At 42.5% G+C, this 18,597-nt stretch overlaps 1 protein-coding gene, 1 long non-coding RNA gene and 1 other non-coding gene across 4 annotated transcripts in view; all 3 read left to right on the forward strand.

Annotated features, from left to right (window-relative positions):
* The first annotated feature begins 1,539 nt into the window (after positions 1–1,539).
* On the forward strand, positions 1,540–1,620 carry TRNAL-AAG. The gene has a single exon. It is a non-coding gene; the product is annotated as a tRNA-Leu (tRNA).
* Positions 1,621–2,489: 869 nt separating this feature from the next.
* LOC104436603 lies at positions 2,490–3,178 on the forward strand. 2 transcript variants are annotated; one of them, XR_005549945.1, is made up of 2 exons: positions 2,490–2,624; positions 2,821–3,178. It is a non-coding gene; the product is annotated as an uncharacterized LOC104436603 (long non-coding RNA). The 2 variants fall into 2 exon arrangements; XR_724060.3 differs by having other exon boundaries at positions 2,500–2,624; positions 2,786–3,178.
* Positions 3,179–13,423: 10,245 nt separating this feature from the next.
* The window catches only part of LOC104436604, a 34,607-nt gene continuing 29,433 nt past the window's right edge, over positions 13,424–18,597 (forward strand). The window contains exon 1 of the mRNA XM_039310101.1: positions 13,424–13,485. Coding sequence (XP_039166035.1) covers positions 13,445–13,485 — 41 coding nt within the window. The 5' untranslated portion in view covers positions 13,424–13,444. The remainder of the gene's footprint in view (positions 13,486–18,597) is intronic.

The following is an 18,597-nucleotide window of genomic DNA, read 5'->3' on the forward strand; positions in this document are numbered from 1 at the left end:
TGTGTGGCAAGCAATTGGCAAGAAAGAGCCACGACTTATGTTAGCTTAGAGATTAGGGTGAAACACGGTCAATGGCAGTTGGTCGTTGGACCAGGGGCATAGTTTTGTGTCGTAGCTGACGGGGCAGTTTCTGATTATGCATCTATTCGAATTTAATTGTAAACTTAAACGATGTAATAAAGCGGTGCCCTCTCACAGTCAATAGATCTGTTCCTAAATGAATTGTGATCAACAAAGATTAACGGTGCTCGAAAATCTATTGCAACATTTTGTGATGTGAAATCATAGATTGGTTTGCTTCCCTTGTGATTGGACTGGTGGATTGTATTGCCAAGACCCATAAAAGGAAAAATCTTCATTGTAATTGGACTGCGAATCCTCTTTTAGTTCTTTGGGGTCTTATTTATTTGAAGGCCCAAGTATCTTATAATGAAGGTTTCACTTAAATTAATGAAAGGAGACTTTTTTCTGACCAAAAAAACAAATCATAAATTGGTATTAATACGTTCGATGTGTTTATGTGTCCTTAAATGTCAATATGCATATTTTTATATATCAAATTATTCACTTTAAATTATGGTAGAATATTGAATGGCAAGAAAAAATATCTAATTCTAGATACTAAATTTTGTATGAGCCATTCCAAAATATCACATGACGGTAATTCTAAACCGATCATGCCAGCAAATTCAATCATCATCCAATTTTCATTATTTGTTGCTAGGGCGGCACTTTTAGAGAAATCTTTTATGAGGAACACCATCAACATAATGTCCCTTTTCTTTGGGTTATAAAGTTAATTCTCATTCAAAATGCTTAAATTTGATTCACTGTTGCGATGGGCTGGATTAAGATCAAAGAAAAACCTTATTCAATCCCGAGCCTCGTTGATAAGCACACTTGCGTCCCACCTCGCTCGATCTGTGCTCAACACCCCTCTTATCAGATCGGAGTGGTCTGACTCCAACTCCATACACTCGTCAAATCGCGCTCGAAGGTGAAGTAGGGTTTCTGGATGGGCAATTGCTTCGATTCGAGCTGCAATTCCGAGACGAGTCGATCCGATGCTGCCCCTTTTAGTTTTGCCGTTGATGCCCACCGAGCGATGCTCTTTCGTTCACGGGCTCTTGCCGATTCCATGTCCACCGACTTGCTAACGTTCGCAACAAACTGTCGGGTGCTCTCGATGTCTTCGCGCACAGTCAGTTTTGCGCAGGTACAGTCGAACGGAACTGGGCCTAGATTTCAACTGAGAGTCACTTTTGCGCAGAAGAGCTAAGTCAAGATGGTCTTTCCTTTCAATTAGGCCCATGAAATTGCTACGAGTTGCCCGGTCTGATGGAATTATTATGATCAGTCTTTATTAAATTTCCGTAATTATGTGCTTAGCAGATGCCTAAGGGGCACTCTTTTTGACGAGATCTTCAATTACCATTATCATCATCGTCAGATCTACTGATAGTGGTGATTGTTATTAGGATGGTTGTCTTTGCAATCTTATATGTTTATTTATTTCTAAGACCGAATCCCATCAATCACGTTGAGATGGCCGAGTTGGTCTAAGGCGCCAGATTAAGGTTCTGGTCCGAAAGGGCGTGGGTTCAAATCCCACTCTCAACACCCATATTTTTTGCTTTTTATTTTTAAAATTTTCCTTTATCATCTCTTTTTATTTTTTCATTTTCAAGCGTGCATGTGCTTAAAAATTCTACTTTTAATTTGGCTGGCTTGGCTGAGCTTCTAATTTTTTTATTTTTTTGTCGGTGGCTAAGCTTCTAATAGATTAGTCTTTCACTGGTTGTGTTTTCCTTGAATGAAGCAGCGACGCCACTAGCATAAATCGCCGATATGGCGAAGTTGGATGCTGTGGACAGACCTTCCGACCTCCATTGAGTCATCCAAGGCCAGGTTGGCTGGTCGCCGCCACTGCCACCGCCGCTGCCGGCTGGCCGCCGCCGCTGCTGTGCGGTCAAGGGAGAGGTTGGTGGCTATTAAAAAAGGCGAGGCCATCCGCGAAAAAGATTCTTGAATATTCATCACTCATCAGCAAAGCTGATTGATGCAGAACTTTTTTTCTTTCCCCCTTCGGGTCCTACCACTACCAGATCCACCTTTCTCTTTTCGGTCTCATTCTCATCGACCCACCAACGATTCCTTGTCTTTGAAAATAGGTTATTCGTGTATCGGCAAGATCCATACAAAATAGGGTAAAAAAGATTAAAAATGATATGCATTTGATACGTCAGACGCATATACAAAATAAATCGCCCCCTCCAACGTGGCTTACGGTCTATTTTTTTTAGCCCGCAAGCACCGTGTCCCTGATTCTGAACTACCCTTCAACATTGCGTTTGAACCGCAGTTGTCTACTAAATGGACAAATTGCTGGAGCAAGGCCAGCAGCCGATCGCAAAGCTTTTGACCCGACGCACGTGCCCATGGATGGACGGATAGGTCTGAACAACCGCTGAAGATCTATAGATAGAGACTAAAGTCAAATTTACTCATGACTACCTTTCTAAAATCTCTCTCTCTCTCTCTCTCTCTCTCTCTCTCTCTCTCTCTTCCGTGCAGACTCCATTGCTAATCATCTCCTTCTGGGCCTCCTCTTCATTTCAGCCATGGTATGTACATGCATTCTTTTGCTCTGATGTCCGTTTCAATCGTGTGTAATCATGGAAAAATGATGGGTTTTGGTTTTTTTTGTGATCTGAGTTTTGAATCATGAGCAAAGGAGAGGCCAGTACATGTTGAAAAATGTGTTTTTTCATTGGTGTTTTTGCAGTCTCTAACGACTTTGATGTTCCGATCACTGGTCAGGCTAGTGACGTCGCTCGTTGGTGATCCTGCCGCCTCCGTGACCACCATCCTGTACTATAGCACCCTGCTGCCTCAGAGCGTCGTCCTAGAGAGGCTGGTCCGGCACGAGCTGCTCGACCATGAGAACTACCTGTTCCATTTTCTCGTCAATTTCTTGAGGTGTTTTTGGTGATATAGGGGTTTTTGGGATTCGCTTGTTCTTTCTTTTCGGTCAATGCCCCTTGAAAGATTCATTTTCCTTGCCAGAGACCCATTCATTAATTGGTGAATGTAGGGGTGATTGTAATTGGATCGTCATCTACGACGAACATTTTAATCTATTAACTCGAAATCAAATACCAGAATCTTGTCTCTCAAAGTCGAATCTGCGTTCAAATAGGATAAAAGCTAAAAGCTTTTTAGTTTATGTAACTCTCCAGTTTTATTTTCCGCATTGAGAAGTGATTGAAAAGTGCGAAAGATTACAAAAGGAAACTGCTTTTTCAAGGCCCAACTATTTCAAAAAATCAAAAAAGGATTCCTGGATGGGCCTGCTAATTGGGCCTAAAAAATGAACCGATCCGATCAGGTCATGGGGTTCATGATCGACCCTGTTATGAAAAGCGACACCACAGGCGATTAGAGATAAGCAGATCTCAAATAATCTTAATTTGCAGTCTTCCCCTAATCACCCGCGCGGATCGATGGATGGTAGGGGCGATCAATTTCAAAATATTGGACCACCCATTAAGTACCCCCGTCGATTCCATGGAATGGATTGAAATGTCCTAGCAAATTTATGCAATTTATCTGTTCAAAGCTAAGGAATTCACCTTCCTTTTATTATGATCTGTTCCACCGCTTGACCCTTTTAGATCATCAAAGATGAGAGTCGATTCGAGAGACGCATGTGGATTGTGAGAATGTGGCTAGTCAAAAGTCACGATCGATGCTCCTTGTTGACACTTAAATTTTGGCGATTTGTTTAATCATTTATCGCATTAAAAAATCAAGGATTGATTTTATTCTTGAAAAAATATTAATTGCATAAGCATATAGATTTATGTGCATTTATTTTGCATTTATTTTTTGGATCGGTAGCGGATGGGTTCGAATTGGTGGTTATGAGCTTTAAATTGACGAGGTCGGACTAAGTTCACAAAGCAAGCAAATTAGCCCAAGTTCATATCCTCAAGTAAATTTTACGGATTTATCTTTCAAATTTGAAAAAAAAAAAAATCCTATTACAATAAGAGAGTATTCATTTTTTTTTTTTACAAAAGAAATCTAAAAGAGATATGGAAAAGAAAAAGTAATATTACGTGCGGAAAAGAAATCTCTGTGGATATTGATTTGAAATGGAAATTGAAACCCTAATTCCTTCTCCTATAAAAGGGCTGTGCGCGTATGTTTTAAAGGGGGCACACATTGAACATATAGCCACATGTTGAGTGAATAGATAGAGTGGAGGATCCAGTTGAGAATTGAAACCGAAGTTCTTTCTGCTCTTTGGGTCCCAATTCTGAGATCGCTCCATCACCGCCTCCGAGATCCACTAGCCATCATTGTTGCTGCTGTACCTGCACCGCGACGGCCCCCTCTCGGCCGAGCTCTTCCCTTTCACTACAGCGAATCTCTTTCTGTTTTGCAGGTTCTCGAATGAGCAGCACCGAGTTTTTACCGTGCTGTGAGCCGTGACATCGCCGCCGTTGTCGAGCTGAGACCAGTTTGGTGCCTTCCCGCAACAAAATCGTTCTCCATTTTGCAAGTTCGCTGTGAGACTATCTCGGTGAACATCTGAGCATCCTCCTCACCGTCAGCCCATGCTTGTGCGTGGTGACCACCTCCATCGAGAAGTCCACCTAGTGAGTTGCTCCTTCCCTGGCCGACAATTATTGAACCGGCAGGCTTCACCAAGCAGCCCGTACTGAGAGTCCCACCGTCGGTCCATACGTGACACCACCACCACGGATTCCCCATGGACGAAGCTACTGCCGTGCTGATCTCGATCCTCTAGCCTCACCGCAGGTCCGCAACTCAGATATTGAATCCTCCATTGACACGATCTATTTGAGATTGTTTCTCTGATGGTTTAGCTTGAACGTTGGTATCTGAAGTCAAAGTTCTGCTCCTCAATCAAATTTGCCAGCGTATGCTCGACAAGAAATTCTTAAAACTGAATTGGGATAGATTTGTCTCTGATTGTTGGATTATTTTGAGTGCACATTAATTGCCGACCACGATTTCAGTCAAATTTCGTTGTTGCCGAGATTGAATCTGCCCATATCTTTTCTGTTTTGTTTCCACCCTATGAAATCAAATTCCGTCGTTGCCGAGATTGAATCTGCCGATATCTTATCTGTTTTGTTTCCACCCTATGAAATCAAATTTCGTTGTTGCCGAGATTGAATCTGCCCATATCTTTTTTGTTTTGTTTCCACCCTATGTTGGCGTGTCTTCCCGCTGCGTTCAATGTGGGTCGCCGAAGAGGTCGGAGAGGAGACCGAGCTGGAAGTGAAGTCAAGCGTTCCTGACCCTCATACTAGAAGATCCAGCGAGTTTCCCGCAACGAGCGACTTTGGTCGGGTCACATCAATTTGCGACAACATGTTCCATTGAAGTCCTGATTTTTATTGTTCTTATAGGATTCTTTCGGTCGGCAACTAGAGTCTTCCCATGCATTTAGAGAGATAGAGAGGGAAGGTCTCAATCGACCCTTGGCGGGACCTTGCCAAACACTACTCGAGTTTCTACGTGGGTCACCATCCCAACGACGTTACTGCTAATATTAGCATCGCAACGAGCTGCTCTTTGCCGATCACTCAACTGCTGCCCGGACACTCGCTATCGTTTGTGTCGCTGCCGAGGTTTGACCAGTTCTGAATCCACTGCTGGTCGAGTTTGCTTTGCTTTCCTCTTCATTGCATCCAACGAAGTCAACAGAATTCGTTGGGTCCAATTTGGATTATTTGCAGACTTCTTTAATTATGTTGAGAAGTACAAAGTTCCTGGGGCCAGAATTCATCGACGGTGGACGTCCATCATCATTATTCATCGCAAGCTAACCCACTACCGATCTACCGCCCGTTAATTGTGGTTCTCAGGTTGCCAAATTTGAAAGCTGATATTTGAATTAGAGCCCATTGTGACGATCCACCGCTGAATGCAGCACGGTCTTCCAGTCCCAAGCGTCAGCTAACGAGTTTCCAACGTCCTCGGCGAGTCTCCCTGAAGGTTACGGGTTCCTGTCGGAGTTGCCATTGTCCCGTGGTTTGTGGTCCTATCCAGCCACCATCCAACGCATTCTAACTTGGAAGCGTTATCCGCCTGATATTGTGAATCAGGTGAGAATTTTGATTAATTCGTTATTGTTGCACAATCCATAGAATTGTGATGTTGTTTGAATATTTGATCAATATTGCCACATCCAAGAGATAAAAAAAAGAAAAAAAGAACTAGAATTAGTGCAAAGAGTCATTGCACATTATGATAAAATTGCATGCTTAATTTTATTTTCTAATTAATTATAAGTTAGATAAAAAAAAAATTTAGATAGATCACATTTTAGGTTAGGGATTACCAAGTTAAGATAACATTCTAGTTTAAATTAAGATTTGGCCTAACATAATTCTTAATATAAGTTAGATGATATCTTAACTTGCATAAATAATTTTTGCATTTTTTAAATTTCGAATTTCATGGAAAATACCAAAAAAATTGTATTTAGAATAAATCAATTTCATTCTTTAGTATAGACTGCATTTTATTTATGTCATATAGGTAGATCATATTGCCATGTCATATCATTTCATGTTAAATCAATAGCATGTATTGCAGGACTCTCATTAAACAAGTGAAAACAAAAAAAGAAATTGCGTATTAATTAGAAATCATATCTAGGATTGTTGATGTGAATTATAATCTAACAATGCAGATATGTTTTCGTTGCTATGAGGTCTTGCAATTTATTCATTGCTTTTCTTGGATGATAAATTGGTGGTATGCGCATCCGCATGAACACTTCACATGTTAGGGAGATAAATTAAAATCAATTTAAGCTGCTTGCAAAACATTATTTTTCAAAATAAAAGAGAAATGTACCGAATGGGCGTTAGAGAAATCTAGCGTAACTAAGTTCTCGAACTCATAGTCTCTGGTTCGTAAAAGTAAAATAATTCTCAAATTATTTTACTTAGGTGTCTAATCGACTCTATGAAAATAGATTAGTGACGACTTCTAGTTGAAAATCAATGGCATGTTAAGAACTTGGATTAAGTCGCGAATTGGTATGGACTTAGGAGAACCCGAGCTAAGTAAGACTTAATAATCCATTAGCCCAATTTTAGATGGTACACCCGAAATTTTAGTCACAATACTCCTATTAATAATTGTGTGGAAGTAAAACCAAATAGTCAGATTGTCTCGTATGTTTTAATGACAAGAGCCATAGGGAACGTGAGAGAAGGAGCAAACTTGGAGAAGCCAACAAAGGGAAATTGCTATGGAATGTCGGCAGAAAATATAGTGAAGGTGAATCTCTTCTTTAGAAATCTCAAACCTTCATATAATGGAGTCTTAAGAGTTTAGCATCTCCTCCATTGTGTTGAGACTCGAAAGTGAATTAAGCAGAGGAAATTACTTGATACATGCAAAGACCAAATAGAAGGCTGATAATTATATAAAAATAAGGGGAAATTCCAAATAAGAACCTCAAGTAAGCTCATTTTTTTCAAATAAGGAGTAGAAGTGGACATTATTTCAAATGAATACCTGAAGTGCTTTCATTTTCTTAAATAAAGGCTTGAAGTGGATATTATTTCAAATAAAGGCTTAAAGTGACTATATTAGTATCAAATAAGGGCATAAACTTAATGTTTGGTGAAGGGCAATTTCGTCTTTTAATTTTTTTTATTTTCTCTTTTCTTTTTTCCTTTTCTTTTTCTTTCCAAACTCAATCCTCGGCAATGGTGCCAAAAACTTGTTCAACATGTTCATCGCATTTAGAATTTCATAAACAAAAGCCCGATCCCTAAAGTAGGAAAATGGGTTCTCGTCCTCCATAGGACATCATCGGGTTTTAGGATTTCTATTGAGATCATAGAAGTAATGCTAAGGGGGCCATGTCGCCTAAGGGGTTGGCACGGTCTTTCTCCTCAGCGGTGGACCAGGGCTGCTTCATCTTCGTGAACGCCTAGTGTAGACAGAGAACGAGAGAGAAGCAAAGCATGAGGACAAAATGACGTGAGGTGGGGAACGGCTCGTGGAACAGGTCAAAGCTCCCTTCCTCGTCGGCCAGGAATGGACTCCTGGAATTGCGCAACCACCTATCCCTCGCCACCTATTTATTAAGTTCTCGAAAGTGTACAAGCGACACACCACAAACACCAAGAAGAATGACATTTTCCGGCAGCTCCAGCCTGAGCCCAAGGAGGCGACGCTCTAGCTCCAGCCCAAGCTCAAGTCCTCTCCCGTCGCCGCCTCCTAGGGGCCACCGTGAGGGACAACCCGATGCTGACCTAGGTGATAGCCCGGCCCAATAAGAATAAAGCGTTAGTGCGGACGAAGGCCATAAAGAGCGTCCTAAAGAAGAGAATAAAACCCGTCAATGCGACCGTCTTACGGCGGCCGATCCTATCGGCGATCCGCTCAGCCATTGCTACTCTGATGAACAAGAAAAAATTCAACGTGGCGGCCTGTACATCAATGAATTGCTAAAAGATCCATTTTTCTTTTTAATAAACGTGGGCGCCTCGCTAAATGTTCCAACAACTAACAAACAATATGAATGGAATCGAGATAGGAAGAGAAGAACTCACATAAACCCAAAAATATGAGGGTCATTGCTGTGCTGCCAGAGCTTCCATGGCCCTCATATTTTTGGGTTTCTGTAAATTCTTCTTTCCTGTTTCGATTCCATTCATATTGTTATGACTGACAAATGATATTTTCTTGTTTTCTTTTTAATTCTTATTGTTAGTTGTTGGAGCATTTAGCGAGGCGCTGTGTTCATTAAAAAAGAAAAATGGATCTTTCAGCAGTTCATTGATGTACGAGCCACCACGTTGAATTTTTTCTCGTTCATCGGAGCAGTAATGACCGAGCAAATCGCCGATAGGATCGCCGCCGCAAGACAGTCGCATTGACGGGTTTTATTCTCTTCTTTGGGACACTCTTTATGGCCTTTGCCTGCACTAATGCTTTAATCCTGTCGGGCCGAGCTATCGCCCAGGTCAACATCGGGTTGTCACGGTGGTCCCTAGGAGGCGGCAACGGGAGAGGGCGAGGCTTGGGCTAGAGCTGAGGGAGCATCGCATCCTTGGGTTCGGGCTAGAGCTGCCGGAAGATGCCATTCTTCTTGGTGTTTATGGTGTGTCGCTTGTACTATGTTGGGGACTTAATAAATAGGCGGCGAGGGATAGGTGGTTATGCAATTCCGGGAGTCCATTCGCGATCGACGAGGAAGGGAGCTTTGACTTGTTCCACGAGCCGTTCCCCACCTCACGTCATTTCGTCCCCACACTTTGCTTCCCTCTCGTTCTCTGTCTACACCTGGCATTCACGAAAATGAAGCAGGCCTCATTCGCCGCTGAGGAGAAAGACTATGCCAACCCCTCAGGCGACATGGTCCTATCAGCGTTACTTCTATGATCTCAATAGAAATCCTAAAACCCGATAATGTCCTCTGGAGGATGAGAACCCATGTAGAATTTTTTATTTAAGAATCAAAATTTTGATTATTTTTATTTTAAATTTCTTTTTCTTTCTATTTTTTCTTTCCCCATTCTTCTTCTTTGGTTGGTCCACAGCAACGGCTAGGGCCAAAGGCAAGCTCGACGTTCGTTGGCCTCGAGCCTTGCTAGATTGGTGAGTCAAAGGGTCATGTTCGCCAATTCGGCAAACATTTCTTGAAAATTGTTTTTCACGAAATGAAGCAACCTTAGATTAAGAATGAAGAAAAATGTTTCTTTTTTAAAGAATTTTAGCGAGTATTTAATTAAGTGGATATGCAATGGGTAGTTATTAAGGACATGCAAATTGAATTATTATATGCTGAATTTGCCAGATTTGGTAGTAGAGGAGAAAATTCAGTGGGTGGGTGGTTTTTTATTTTATTTTTCCTCACTATTTGAGTGGGTGGTTTTTGAAAGTGGAGGCAATGGCAAAGAAGTTAGTGGGTGATTCATGAATGTGTCTGATTAGTGATTACTCAACTAACCTTTATCTAGTTGAGCAATCACTAACCTTTATTTTTCGAAAAAAAAAACCATTATTTGTACCATTCTTCTTTAAAAGATGAACCAGACCAGACTTCTTTTAGTGTGTAACGTTTGAGTTGGCCAAATATGGTAGGTGCAAAAAATAAAAATGTCCGATGCTCTTTGCCATTTTTTCTTTTTTAAATTTTCTTCGATAGAGGGAAATAATCAACGAAAAACGAAATGGAGTTATGGTTCAACTTTCGTTGTGTTCGATTTTCATGCCTTATATTTTGGTGTATTATGCTATGTTGTATTATTCGATGGCAAATTAGGTTTGGTGTGCTGCACTCAAAAACTAAAGATTTTGAAATAGTTTTAAAGTCCAAAATAAAATTTTAATGAACTTTTTGTATATCTAAGAATCATGAAAAATATCGAAACGGAAGAACCAAAACAAAGCAAATCATCTTCAAATAGCCTTGATTTTTACTAGTTTTCGCTTATTAATAGTTTGCCCGATGCAATAAAAGCCCTAAAATTTAATGCGCAATAGATGTGAATTAATTGAAATCATTTAATCAAGCGTGCCTTTTTTTCAATTGTCATGTCTGATTTAGGATTTAAATTATCTGTGCTCCATCTCCCAATAAAAGAAGCCAAAACAATTTAACTTTTAATTAAAGACCAAAAGTTGACTAAAAGCCCGCTAAATTAGGCCCAAAGATGTGCGGTCCAGCTGAGGAGATCCCTTTCCCGTCCCGATTCCGCCAACATTTTTACGGTTCCACCACCCACATCACCGTCACGATCTCCATCGTCATCCACTCCCCATTTGACCCGCTGAAGTTCCCACATCCAACGGCAACCATCCCTTTCTCTCTACCCGAAATGGCCTTTCGCCCTTTTCCCGTACTACCCTTTTTCTTTATCAAGAAAATGACACAAATGATCCATGAAATTTTCTCTAATATACAATGTAATCAATGAATTCTTAAATTATTTATTATGATCTCTAAAATTTTGATATCTATTCAATTTAATCCTTGAAATATATAAATATTTTTAATGTTGTCCATAAACCTGAAATAATGAAAGGACAACATGGGATATTTTCATATATTTCATGAACTAAGTTGAATATGTATTAAGAGTTCTGAAATTTTATTAAAAAAATTAAGATTTCATGGATTATATTACATATTGAGCCAAAGTTCAAGATCATTTATGTCGTCATCTTTTCTTTTTTTCTTTTTTTATATGAAGCCCCCTTCAGCTTTTGTTTTCATCTTAGCAAGAGATCACGTTACAAACTTCAAGTGAAAATCAACAAAGATTACATTAAATTTCCACATAGAGGCTAAGTATCAAATTAAAACGACCAAAGAGTTTAGAATCACATCAAAATCGGAATGATATATTTTGGATTGTATTAATATACTTTCCCAAAGCATTAGACTCGATTTTGGATGCTATCTCAACAACAATATTCTCTAGAAATAAGACACTCATGGAAATCATTATTTAAGATAAAAAAATATTTGAAAAATATTTTCATAAAATTAATATCTTATATTACTTACAAAAATAAATAAACGAAAAATATTTTCATTGAAAACATATTGTCAATAATGAAGACATTGTATATAAATTAATTATTTCAATAACCACAAGTGATCATTTTAAGAAAATATTTTTTAAATTGTTCATTTTTGCCGAAACAAATAGAGCCTGATAATGACCTAAGAATTTTTTCTGTATTTGACACTGATAATTTTTTGATTGACCACAGATCCTTCCAAAAAAATTAAGAACGTGGGGGATGGGGGCGAGGTCATCATTGTAACTTCCGCCTCCGCTCGCCGTCCCACTAACTGAGTTGAGCACAGTTTTATTTTGAAAAAGCGTGCTTACTGACCCATCCCCCTCTCTCTCTCTCTCTCTCTCTCTCTCTAACAGATAGAGGGAGACGTTACCGTGCATTCTCGAGGTGAGGACACCTGGAGTGCCATAACTTGGCACACCGGGACACTTAAGTGCCATAACTTTAAAATGCTACACTTAAGTGCCATCATCGGAGTAAAATGGGACACTTAAGTGCCACTCCGGCGAAAATCCGGCCAAATGGCTGACGTGGCAATTTTCCGGCGAGTTTAGTCCAAAACGGCGTCGTTTTGCACGCCGACGTGGCAGAGAAAACGCAAAACGACGCCGTTTCGTGCCTACGTGTAAATAATAATATAAAAATTAATTAAATTATAAAGTATTCAAAAAAATTTAAAAATTTTTAAAAAATTTAAAAAATTAAGAAAAATTTAAAATTTTTAAAAAATTAAGAAAATGAAAAATTAAAAAAAAAAAAAAGGGTGGGGAGGTCGAACGGGCGGGCGAGGGCTGAGCCTCGCCGTCGCCGCCTCCCCCGCCGTCGCCGGAAGGGTTGGCGACGGAGGGGGAGGGTCGGCCGGGGTCGCGACCCCCCGCCGACCGACGGCGAGGGCTGCGAGCCCTCGCCGAATCGCTCGCGGCGAGGGCCGTGACCCTCGCCCTAGATCTGGGCGAGGGCTCGCGGGCCCTTGCCGACCCTCCCCACTCCGTCGCCGGCCCTTCCGGCGGCGGCGGGGAGGTGGCGAGGGCTGCGAGCCCTCGCCGGATCTGGGCGAGGGCCGCGACCCTCGCCGGATCCGGCGAGGGGTCGCGGGCCTCGCCACCTCCCCGCCGTCGCGGGAAGGGCCGGCGACGGAGGGGGAGGGTCGGCTGGGTCGCCGGGCCCGGCCGGGGGCCGGCCGACCGGCGGCGAGGGTCGCGGCCCTCGCCGCGATTTGGCGAGGGCTCGCGGCCCTCGCCGTCGGTCGATCGGGGGCCGGCGACCCCGACCGACCCTCCCCCTCCGTCGTCGGCCCTTCTCGGCGACGGCGGGAGGCGGCGGCGAGGGCTCGGCCCTCGGCCGCCCGTTCGACCTCCCCCACTTTTTTTTTTTTTTTTAAATTCTTAAATTTTAAATTTTTTAAATTTTCTTATTTTTTTAAAATTTTTAAAATTTTTTTAAATTAAAATTTTAAAATTTTCTTTTTTGATTTTTTGTTAATTTTTATGCTGATTTGGAGCTCCGGCGAGCCACGTAGGCAAAAAATAATAATAAAATATTGCCACGTAGGATTTCCGGCAAGGGTCGCCGGAGGTGGCACTTAAGTGTCCCACTCGAAAAAAAGTGGCACTTAAGTGTACCGTTTGGAAGTTATGGCACTTAAGTGTCCCGGCGTGCCAAGTTATGGCACTTGTGCTGTTCTTCTGCCGTGCATTCTCAGTCTCTCTCGCTCTCTCTTCCATGGCCAAACTCGATCTGCATCACCGGAGGATGCTGCATTGCTGAGTCGCTCTCGCCCCGACTCGCCCGACTCGGTGGTCGTCGCTCGCCGAGGAGACGAGCCCGCGCCGCCGCCGCCGGAACGATGCTGGACGGCTTGCTCGGTCGCGGCTTCGCCGCCAAGTGGTGACCTCCTCAGATCTCTTCCTTCTCTCCGGTTTTTCTCTTTTGCGCGTGCTGTTGTTGCTCCGCGCGTCGTGGCCACGGTGCCGTTTCGGTTGGTGTTCGAGGGCCGTGACTTTTTGCCCCGGTGCTTGTTTTGGCAGCAAATCGCTGATCAAGCTGACGAGGTCGAGGATCGATGTCATACGGAGGAAGCGGCAGGCGACGCAGAAGTTTTTGAAGAAGGACATGGCCGATCTCCTCGCCAATGGCCTCGACATCAACGCGTATGGACGGGTACTTGACTCCTATAAATTGCTTTCCGTGATTTTCGGTCCTTTTGCGTGGTCTGATTTGGAGTAGCTCTGTTTCTATTTTGTTTATGATGTGATAGTCCCCAGTAAAGAAAGACGGTGTGAATGTGGCGAGGAGGTGGCTATGTTTGCAGATTTTTGGAAAAAAATTGAATCTTTTTTGGAACTTCTTTGCTTTTGTAAATGGAAGGGAAAAATGGAATGACTATCATGTTAAGTTGTTTTGAGTTACAGAAGTGCAACGATGCAGTTGCATTTAGGGGTAGAATTAGGAGAATGTAAAATGGACAACGGTTGATTTTGCCATAGTTCTTGAGTGGATGTCGATGGCTTTGGGTATTGTGCTTAACGTTGGTGTATTCGGTAGCTCCAACTTAAACTAGTAATCTCTATGGTGAACGCTGGGGCAGGCTGAAGGACTTTTGGTCGAATTGATGCTCTCGTCATGCAATGATTATGTAGGTCTTGTTGAAGCAAATGTCGACAATGCAAAAGCAGAGGTATGACCTTCGACTCCAAGGATATTGCCCTACGTTAGCAAGTAATTCATGGAAAAATTTCCATCTTTTTTTAGAAGAATTGCAGTCCATAGCTCTTTAACTCAACTGCTCTTACTTTCCAGACGCGGCTCTTTTCAATTGTGAGGACATATGATGAAGTAGAGTCCGGAGAATTTTAAATCCCCATTTGCTAATCATCTCTATCTTCGCCTAGGAAACCCTAGGGAAGAGAGGAAGGGAAAGGGAAACAGAGAGGGAGATTGACTGAAGGCAGAGAGAGAGCGAGACAGATAGAGAGGGAGAAAAAAAAACACAGAGGGAACCTAAAGCGGAGAGAGAGAGAGAGAGAGAGGAGAGAGAGGAAAACACTGCCGCTACCACCGAGCGGCGCTCAATCGACGCCGACACCACTCAACCCAGAACCCAAATCTGAAGGCGCCATGTGGAGGAGGTCAAATCCGGCAGGACTAGAGACGCCATTCGAGCCGTCGCCGCCCTCTGTCCCCGACGTCGCTTGAGCCACCACCCTTCGAGCGACGCCATTACGCTCGACCAAGCCGAGATCTGGAGGGAGGAGGCTCACCGTCACCATTCTGCTGCCATCGCCACCTCCTCAGCCACCAACAGCACCATTGACCCCAACGTCGTCGTTGCCCCTTTGCTACCCTGTGTCGCCATTGAACCACCCAATGCAGCATCGCTGCCACCACCCACCATGTCACGGTTGCCGCCCGTCGCGTCGCTGTCGCCGCCCGCCGCGTCTCCATCACCGTCCCTACTGCTGTTGCCATTGTCTGCCGCCCACCACACCGCAATCGCTGAGTTGCCGGTGTCCCGAGCGTCCTCCTTTGGCGCTGTGAAAGCCCTGCAGAAGGGCACAAAATCGGGTCACGGCCGGGTCGGTGGAGCCTCCAATCGGGTAGGTTTTGGGTGAATCGGGGCCGGGTTTTGGCTTGTGGGCTTGTGGGCTTTTGGACTTTGTGGGCTTATGGGTTTATGGGCTTATGGACTTCTTTCTTTCAAAAAAAAATTAGACTGAACTAGGCATGCACATTAGGCCCAACCTAGTTAGGTTTCCGCTGGCCTTGGGTTGCACAGCCCAGCCTAATCTGGGTTCAGGCCGTCTAGCCCGATCCTGGGCCCTTTATACTGAACTGGTCGGACCCAACCCGGGAATCCAACCCAGTTCGTTTTAAAGATATTATGTTATTATAATAAAAATTTTAAAAATTAAAAATATATATTTAAAAAATTCAAAAATTCAAAATTTAAAAAAATGTAGATTTTGGTTAGGAATTGCTATATCTTGCATTCTTAATGTGATTAGGCATTTTATTTGCTCGTATTTTGATTATATCGTATATTTAATTTGGATATCTAATTATGTTTGATTGCACGTATTTAATTTTACCGCAATTAGAATTTTGATAGCTATGATTGTTACTTAATGATTGCGCACCTGCATGATTACCTCATATGTTAGTGTATAGTTATAAAATCAATCCAAACTGCTTGCCAAAAAATCATTGTTAAAATGAACAAGATTAGGTATGAAAATGACACTAATTGGTTAATTAGTGTAATCAAGTCTTTGACCATTGATTATCTGGTTACGTAGAAAGTGAAACACACTCCAATGCCTCACTTGGTTTCTAGCGAACCTCAGTAAGCTAATGGCGACTCCTTTTGTGCAAAATTCCTAAAAAATATCCCGATGTCACGCGAGGTATGAGCTTGGGAGAGCTCGTACCTAATTAAGGGCTATAAGCTCATCATTTAGGCAATACCCCTAAACTTGTTCCATTCCCCTGAGGGGTAGGTTGCGACAATCACATTTAGAATTTCACAAACAAAGGCCTGATCCCTAAAGTAGGAAAGTGGGTTCTCGTCCTCCAGAAGACATCATTAGGTTTTAGGATTTCTATTGAGATCATAGAAGTAACGCTAAGGGGGCTATGTTGCCTGAGGGATTGGCACAATCTTTCTTCTCAGCGGCCGACCAGGGTTGCTTCATCTTCGTGAACACCAGGTGTAGACAAAGAACGAGAAGCAAAGCGTGGGGACGAAATGACATGAGGTGGGGAATGGCTCGTGGAATAGGTCAAAGCTCCCTTCCTCGTCGGCCGCGAACGGACTCCCAAAATTGTGCAACCACCTATCCCTCGCCGCCTATTTATTAAGTCCCCAAAAGAGTACAAGCGACACACCACAAACACCAAGAAGAATTGCATCTTTCGACAGCTCCAGCTTGAGCCTAAGGAGGCGATGCTCCAACTCCAGCCCGAGCATGAGCCCTCTCCCGTCACCGCCTCCTAGGGGCCACCGTGAGGGACAACCCAATGCTAACCTGGGCAATAGCTCGGCCCAATAAAAATAAAGCATTAGTGCAGGCAAAGGCCATAAGGAGCATCTTAAAGAAGAGAATAAAACCGGTCAATGCGATCGTCTTGTGGCAGCCGATCCTGTCGGCGATCTACCCGACCATTGCTTTTCGATGAACGAGAAAAAATTCAATGTGGCAGCTTGTACATCAATGAACTGCTAAAATATCCGTTTTTTTTTTTTTTAATGAATGTAGGCGTCTCGCTAAATGCTCCAACAACTAACAATAAGAATTAAAAATAAAACAAGAAAATATCATTTGTCAGTCATAACAATATGAATGGAATCGAGACAGGAAGAGAAGAAGTTACGAAACCCAAAAATATGAGGGCCATGGAAGCCCTGACGACACAGCAATGGCCGTCAATGCGATCGTCTTGCGACGGCCAATCCTGTCGGCGATCCACCCGACTATTGCTATGCTGCCAACTTCCATGGCCCTCATATTTTTGGATTTCTGTGAGTTTTTTTCTTCCTATCTCGATTTCATTCATATTGTTATGACTGACAAATGATATTTTCTTGCTTTATTTTAATTCTTATTGTTAGTTGTTGGAGCATTTAGCGAGGCACCCGCATTCATTTAAAAAGAAAAATGGATCTTTTAGCAGTTCATTGATGTACAAGCCGCCACATTGAATTTTTTCTTGTTCATCGAAGCAGGCAGATCGCCAACAGGATTAGCTGTCGCAATACGGTCATATTGACGGGTTTTATTCTCTTCTTTGGGACGCTCTTTATGGCATTCACTCGCACTAACGCTTTATTCCTATCGGGCCAGGCTATCGCCCAGGTCAGCATCGGGTTGTCCCTCATGGGGCCCCTAGGAGACGGCAACAAGAGAGGGCTCAGGCTCAAGCTGGAGTTGGAGCAGCGCCTCCTTGGGCTTAGGCTGGAGTTGTCGGAAGCTGCCATTCTTCTTGATATTTGTGGTGTGTCACTTGTACTTTGTCGGGGACTTAATAAATAGACAACGAAGGATAGGTGGTTGCGCAATTCTAGGAGTCCATTTGCAGCCGACGAAAAAGGAAGCTTTGACCTGTTCCACATGCCATTCCCCACCTCATGTCATTTCATCCCCACGCTTTACTTCTCTCTTGTTCTCTGGCATTCACGAAGATGAAGCAACCTGGTCCGCCGTTGAGGATAAAAACTATGCCAACCCCTCGAGCGACATGGCCCCCTCAGCGTTACTTCTATGATCTCAATAGAAATCCTAAAACCCGATGATGTCATTTGGAGGACGAGAACCCATATAGAATATTTTATTTAAGAATCAAAATTTTGATTCTTTTTATTTTAAATTTCATTTTCTTTCTATTTTTTCTTTCCCTCCTTCTTCTTCTTTGGTTGGTCCACAAGCAATGGCCAACAACCGGCCAAAGGCAAGCTCGACGTTCGTTGGCCTTGAGCCTTGCTAGATTGGTGAGTCAAAGGGTCATGTTTGCCAGAAAATTCGGCAAACATTTCTTGAAAATTATTTTTCATAAAATGAATCAACCTTAGATTAAGAACGAAGAAAAATGTGTCTTTTTAAAGAATTTTAGCGAGTATTTAATTAAGTGGATAAGTAGTGGGTACTTATTAAAGACGTGCAAATTGAATGGTTATATGCTAAAGAGAATTTGTTAGATTTGGTAGTAGAGGAGAAAATTTAGTGGGTGGGTGGTTTTTTTTTCTTTTTCCTCACTATTTGAGTGGGTGGTTATTGAAAGTGGAGCAATGGCAAGGAAAATGTCGAAGCTTGGTCCTTGAACTTTCATCTAATATTCAATTTCATCCTTGAATTTTCAATTTGCTCAATTTGGTCCATAAACTTTCATCTAATATTCAATTTCATCCTTGAATTTTCAATTTGCTTAGGGATGAAAATGAAAGTTCATGGACTAAATTGAGCAAATCGAAAGCTCAGGGATGAAAATGAACATTAGATGAAAGTT

This window comes from Eucalyptus grandis, chromosome 3 (assembly GCF_016545825.1).
Source record: "Eucalyptus grandis isolate ANBG69807.140 chromosome 3, ASM1654582v1, whole genome shotgun sequence".
In the NCBI taxonomy this organism is placed as follows: Eukaryota; Viridiplantae; Streptophyta; class Magnoliopsida; order Myrtales; family Myrtaceae; genus Eucalyptus; species Eucalyptus grandis.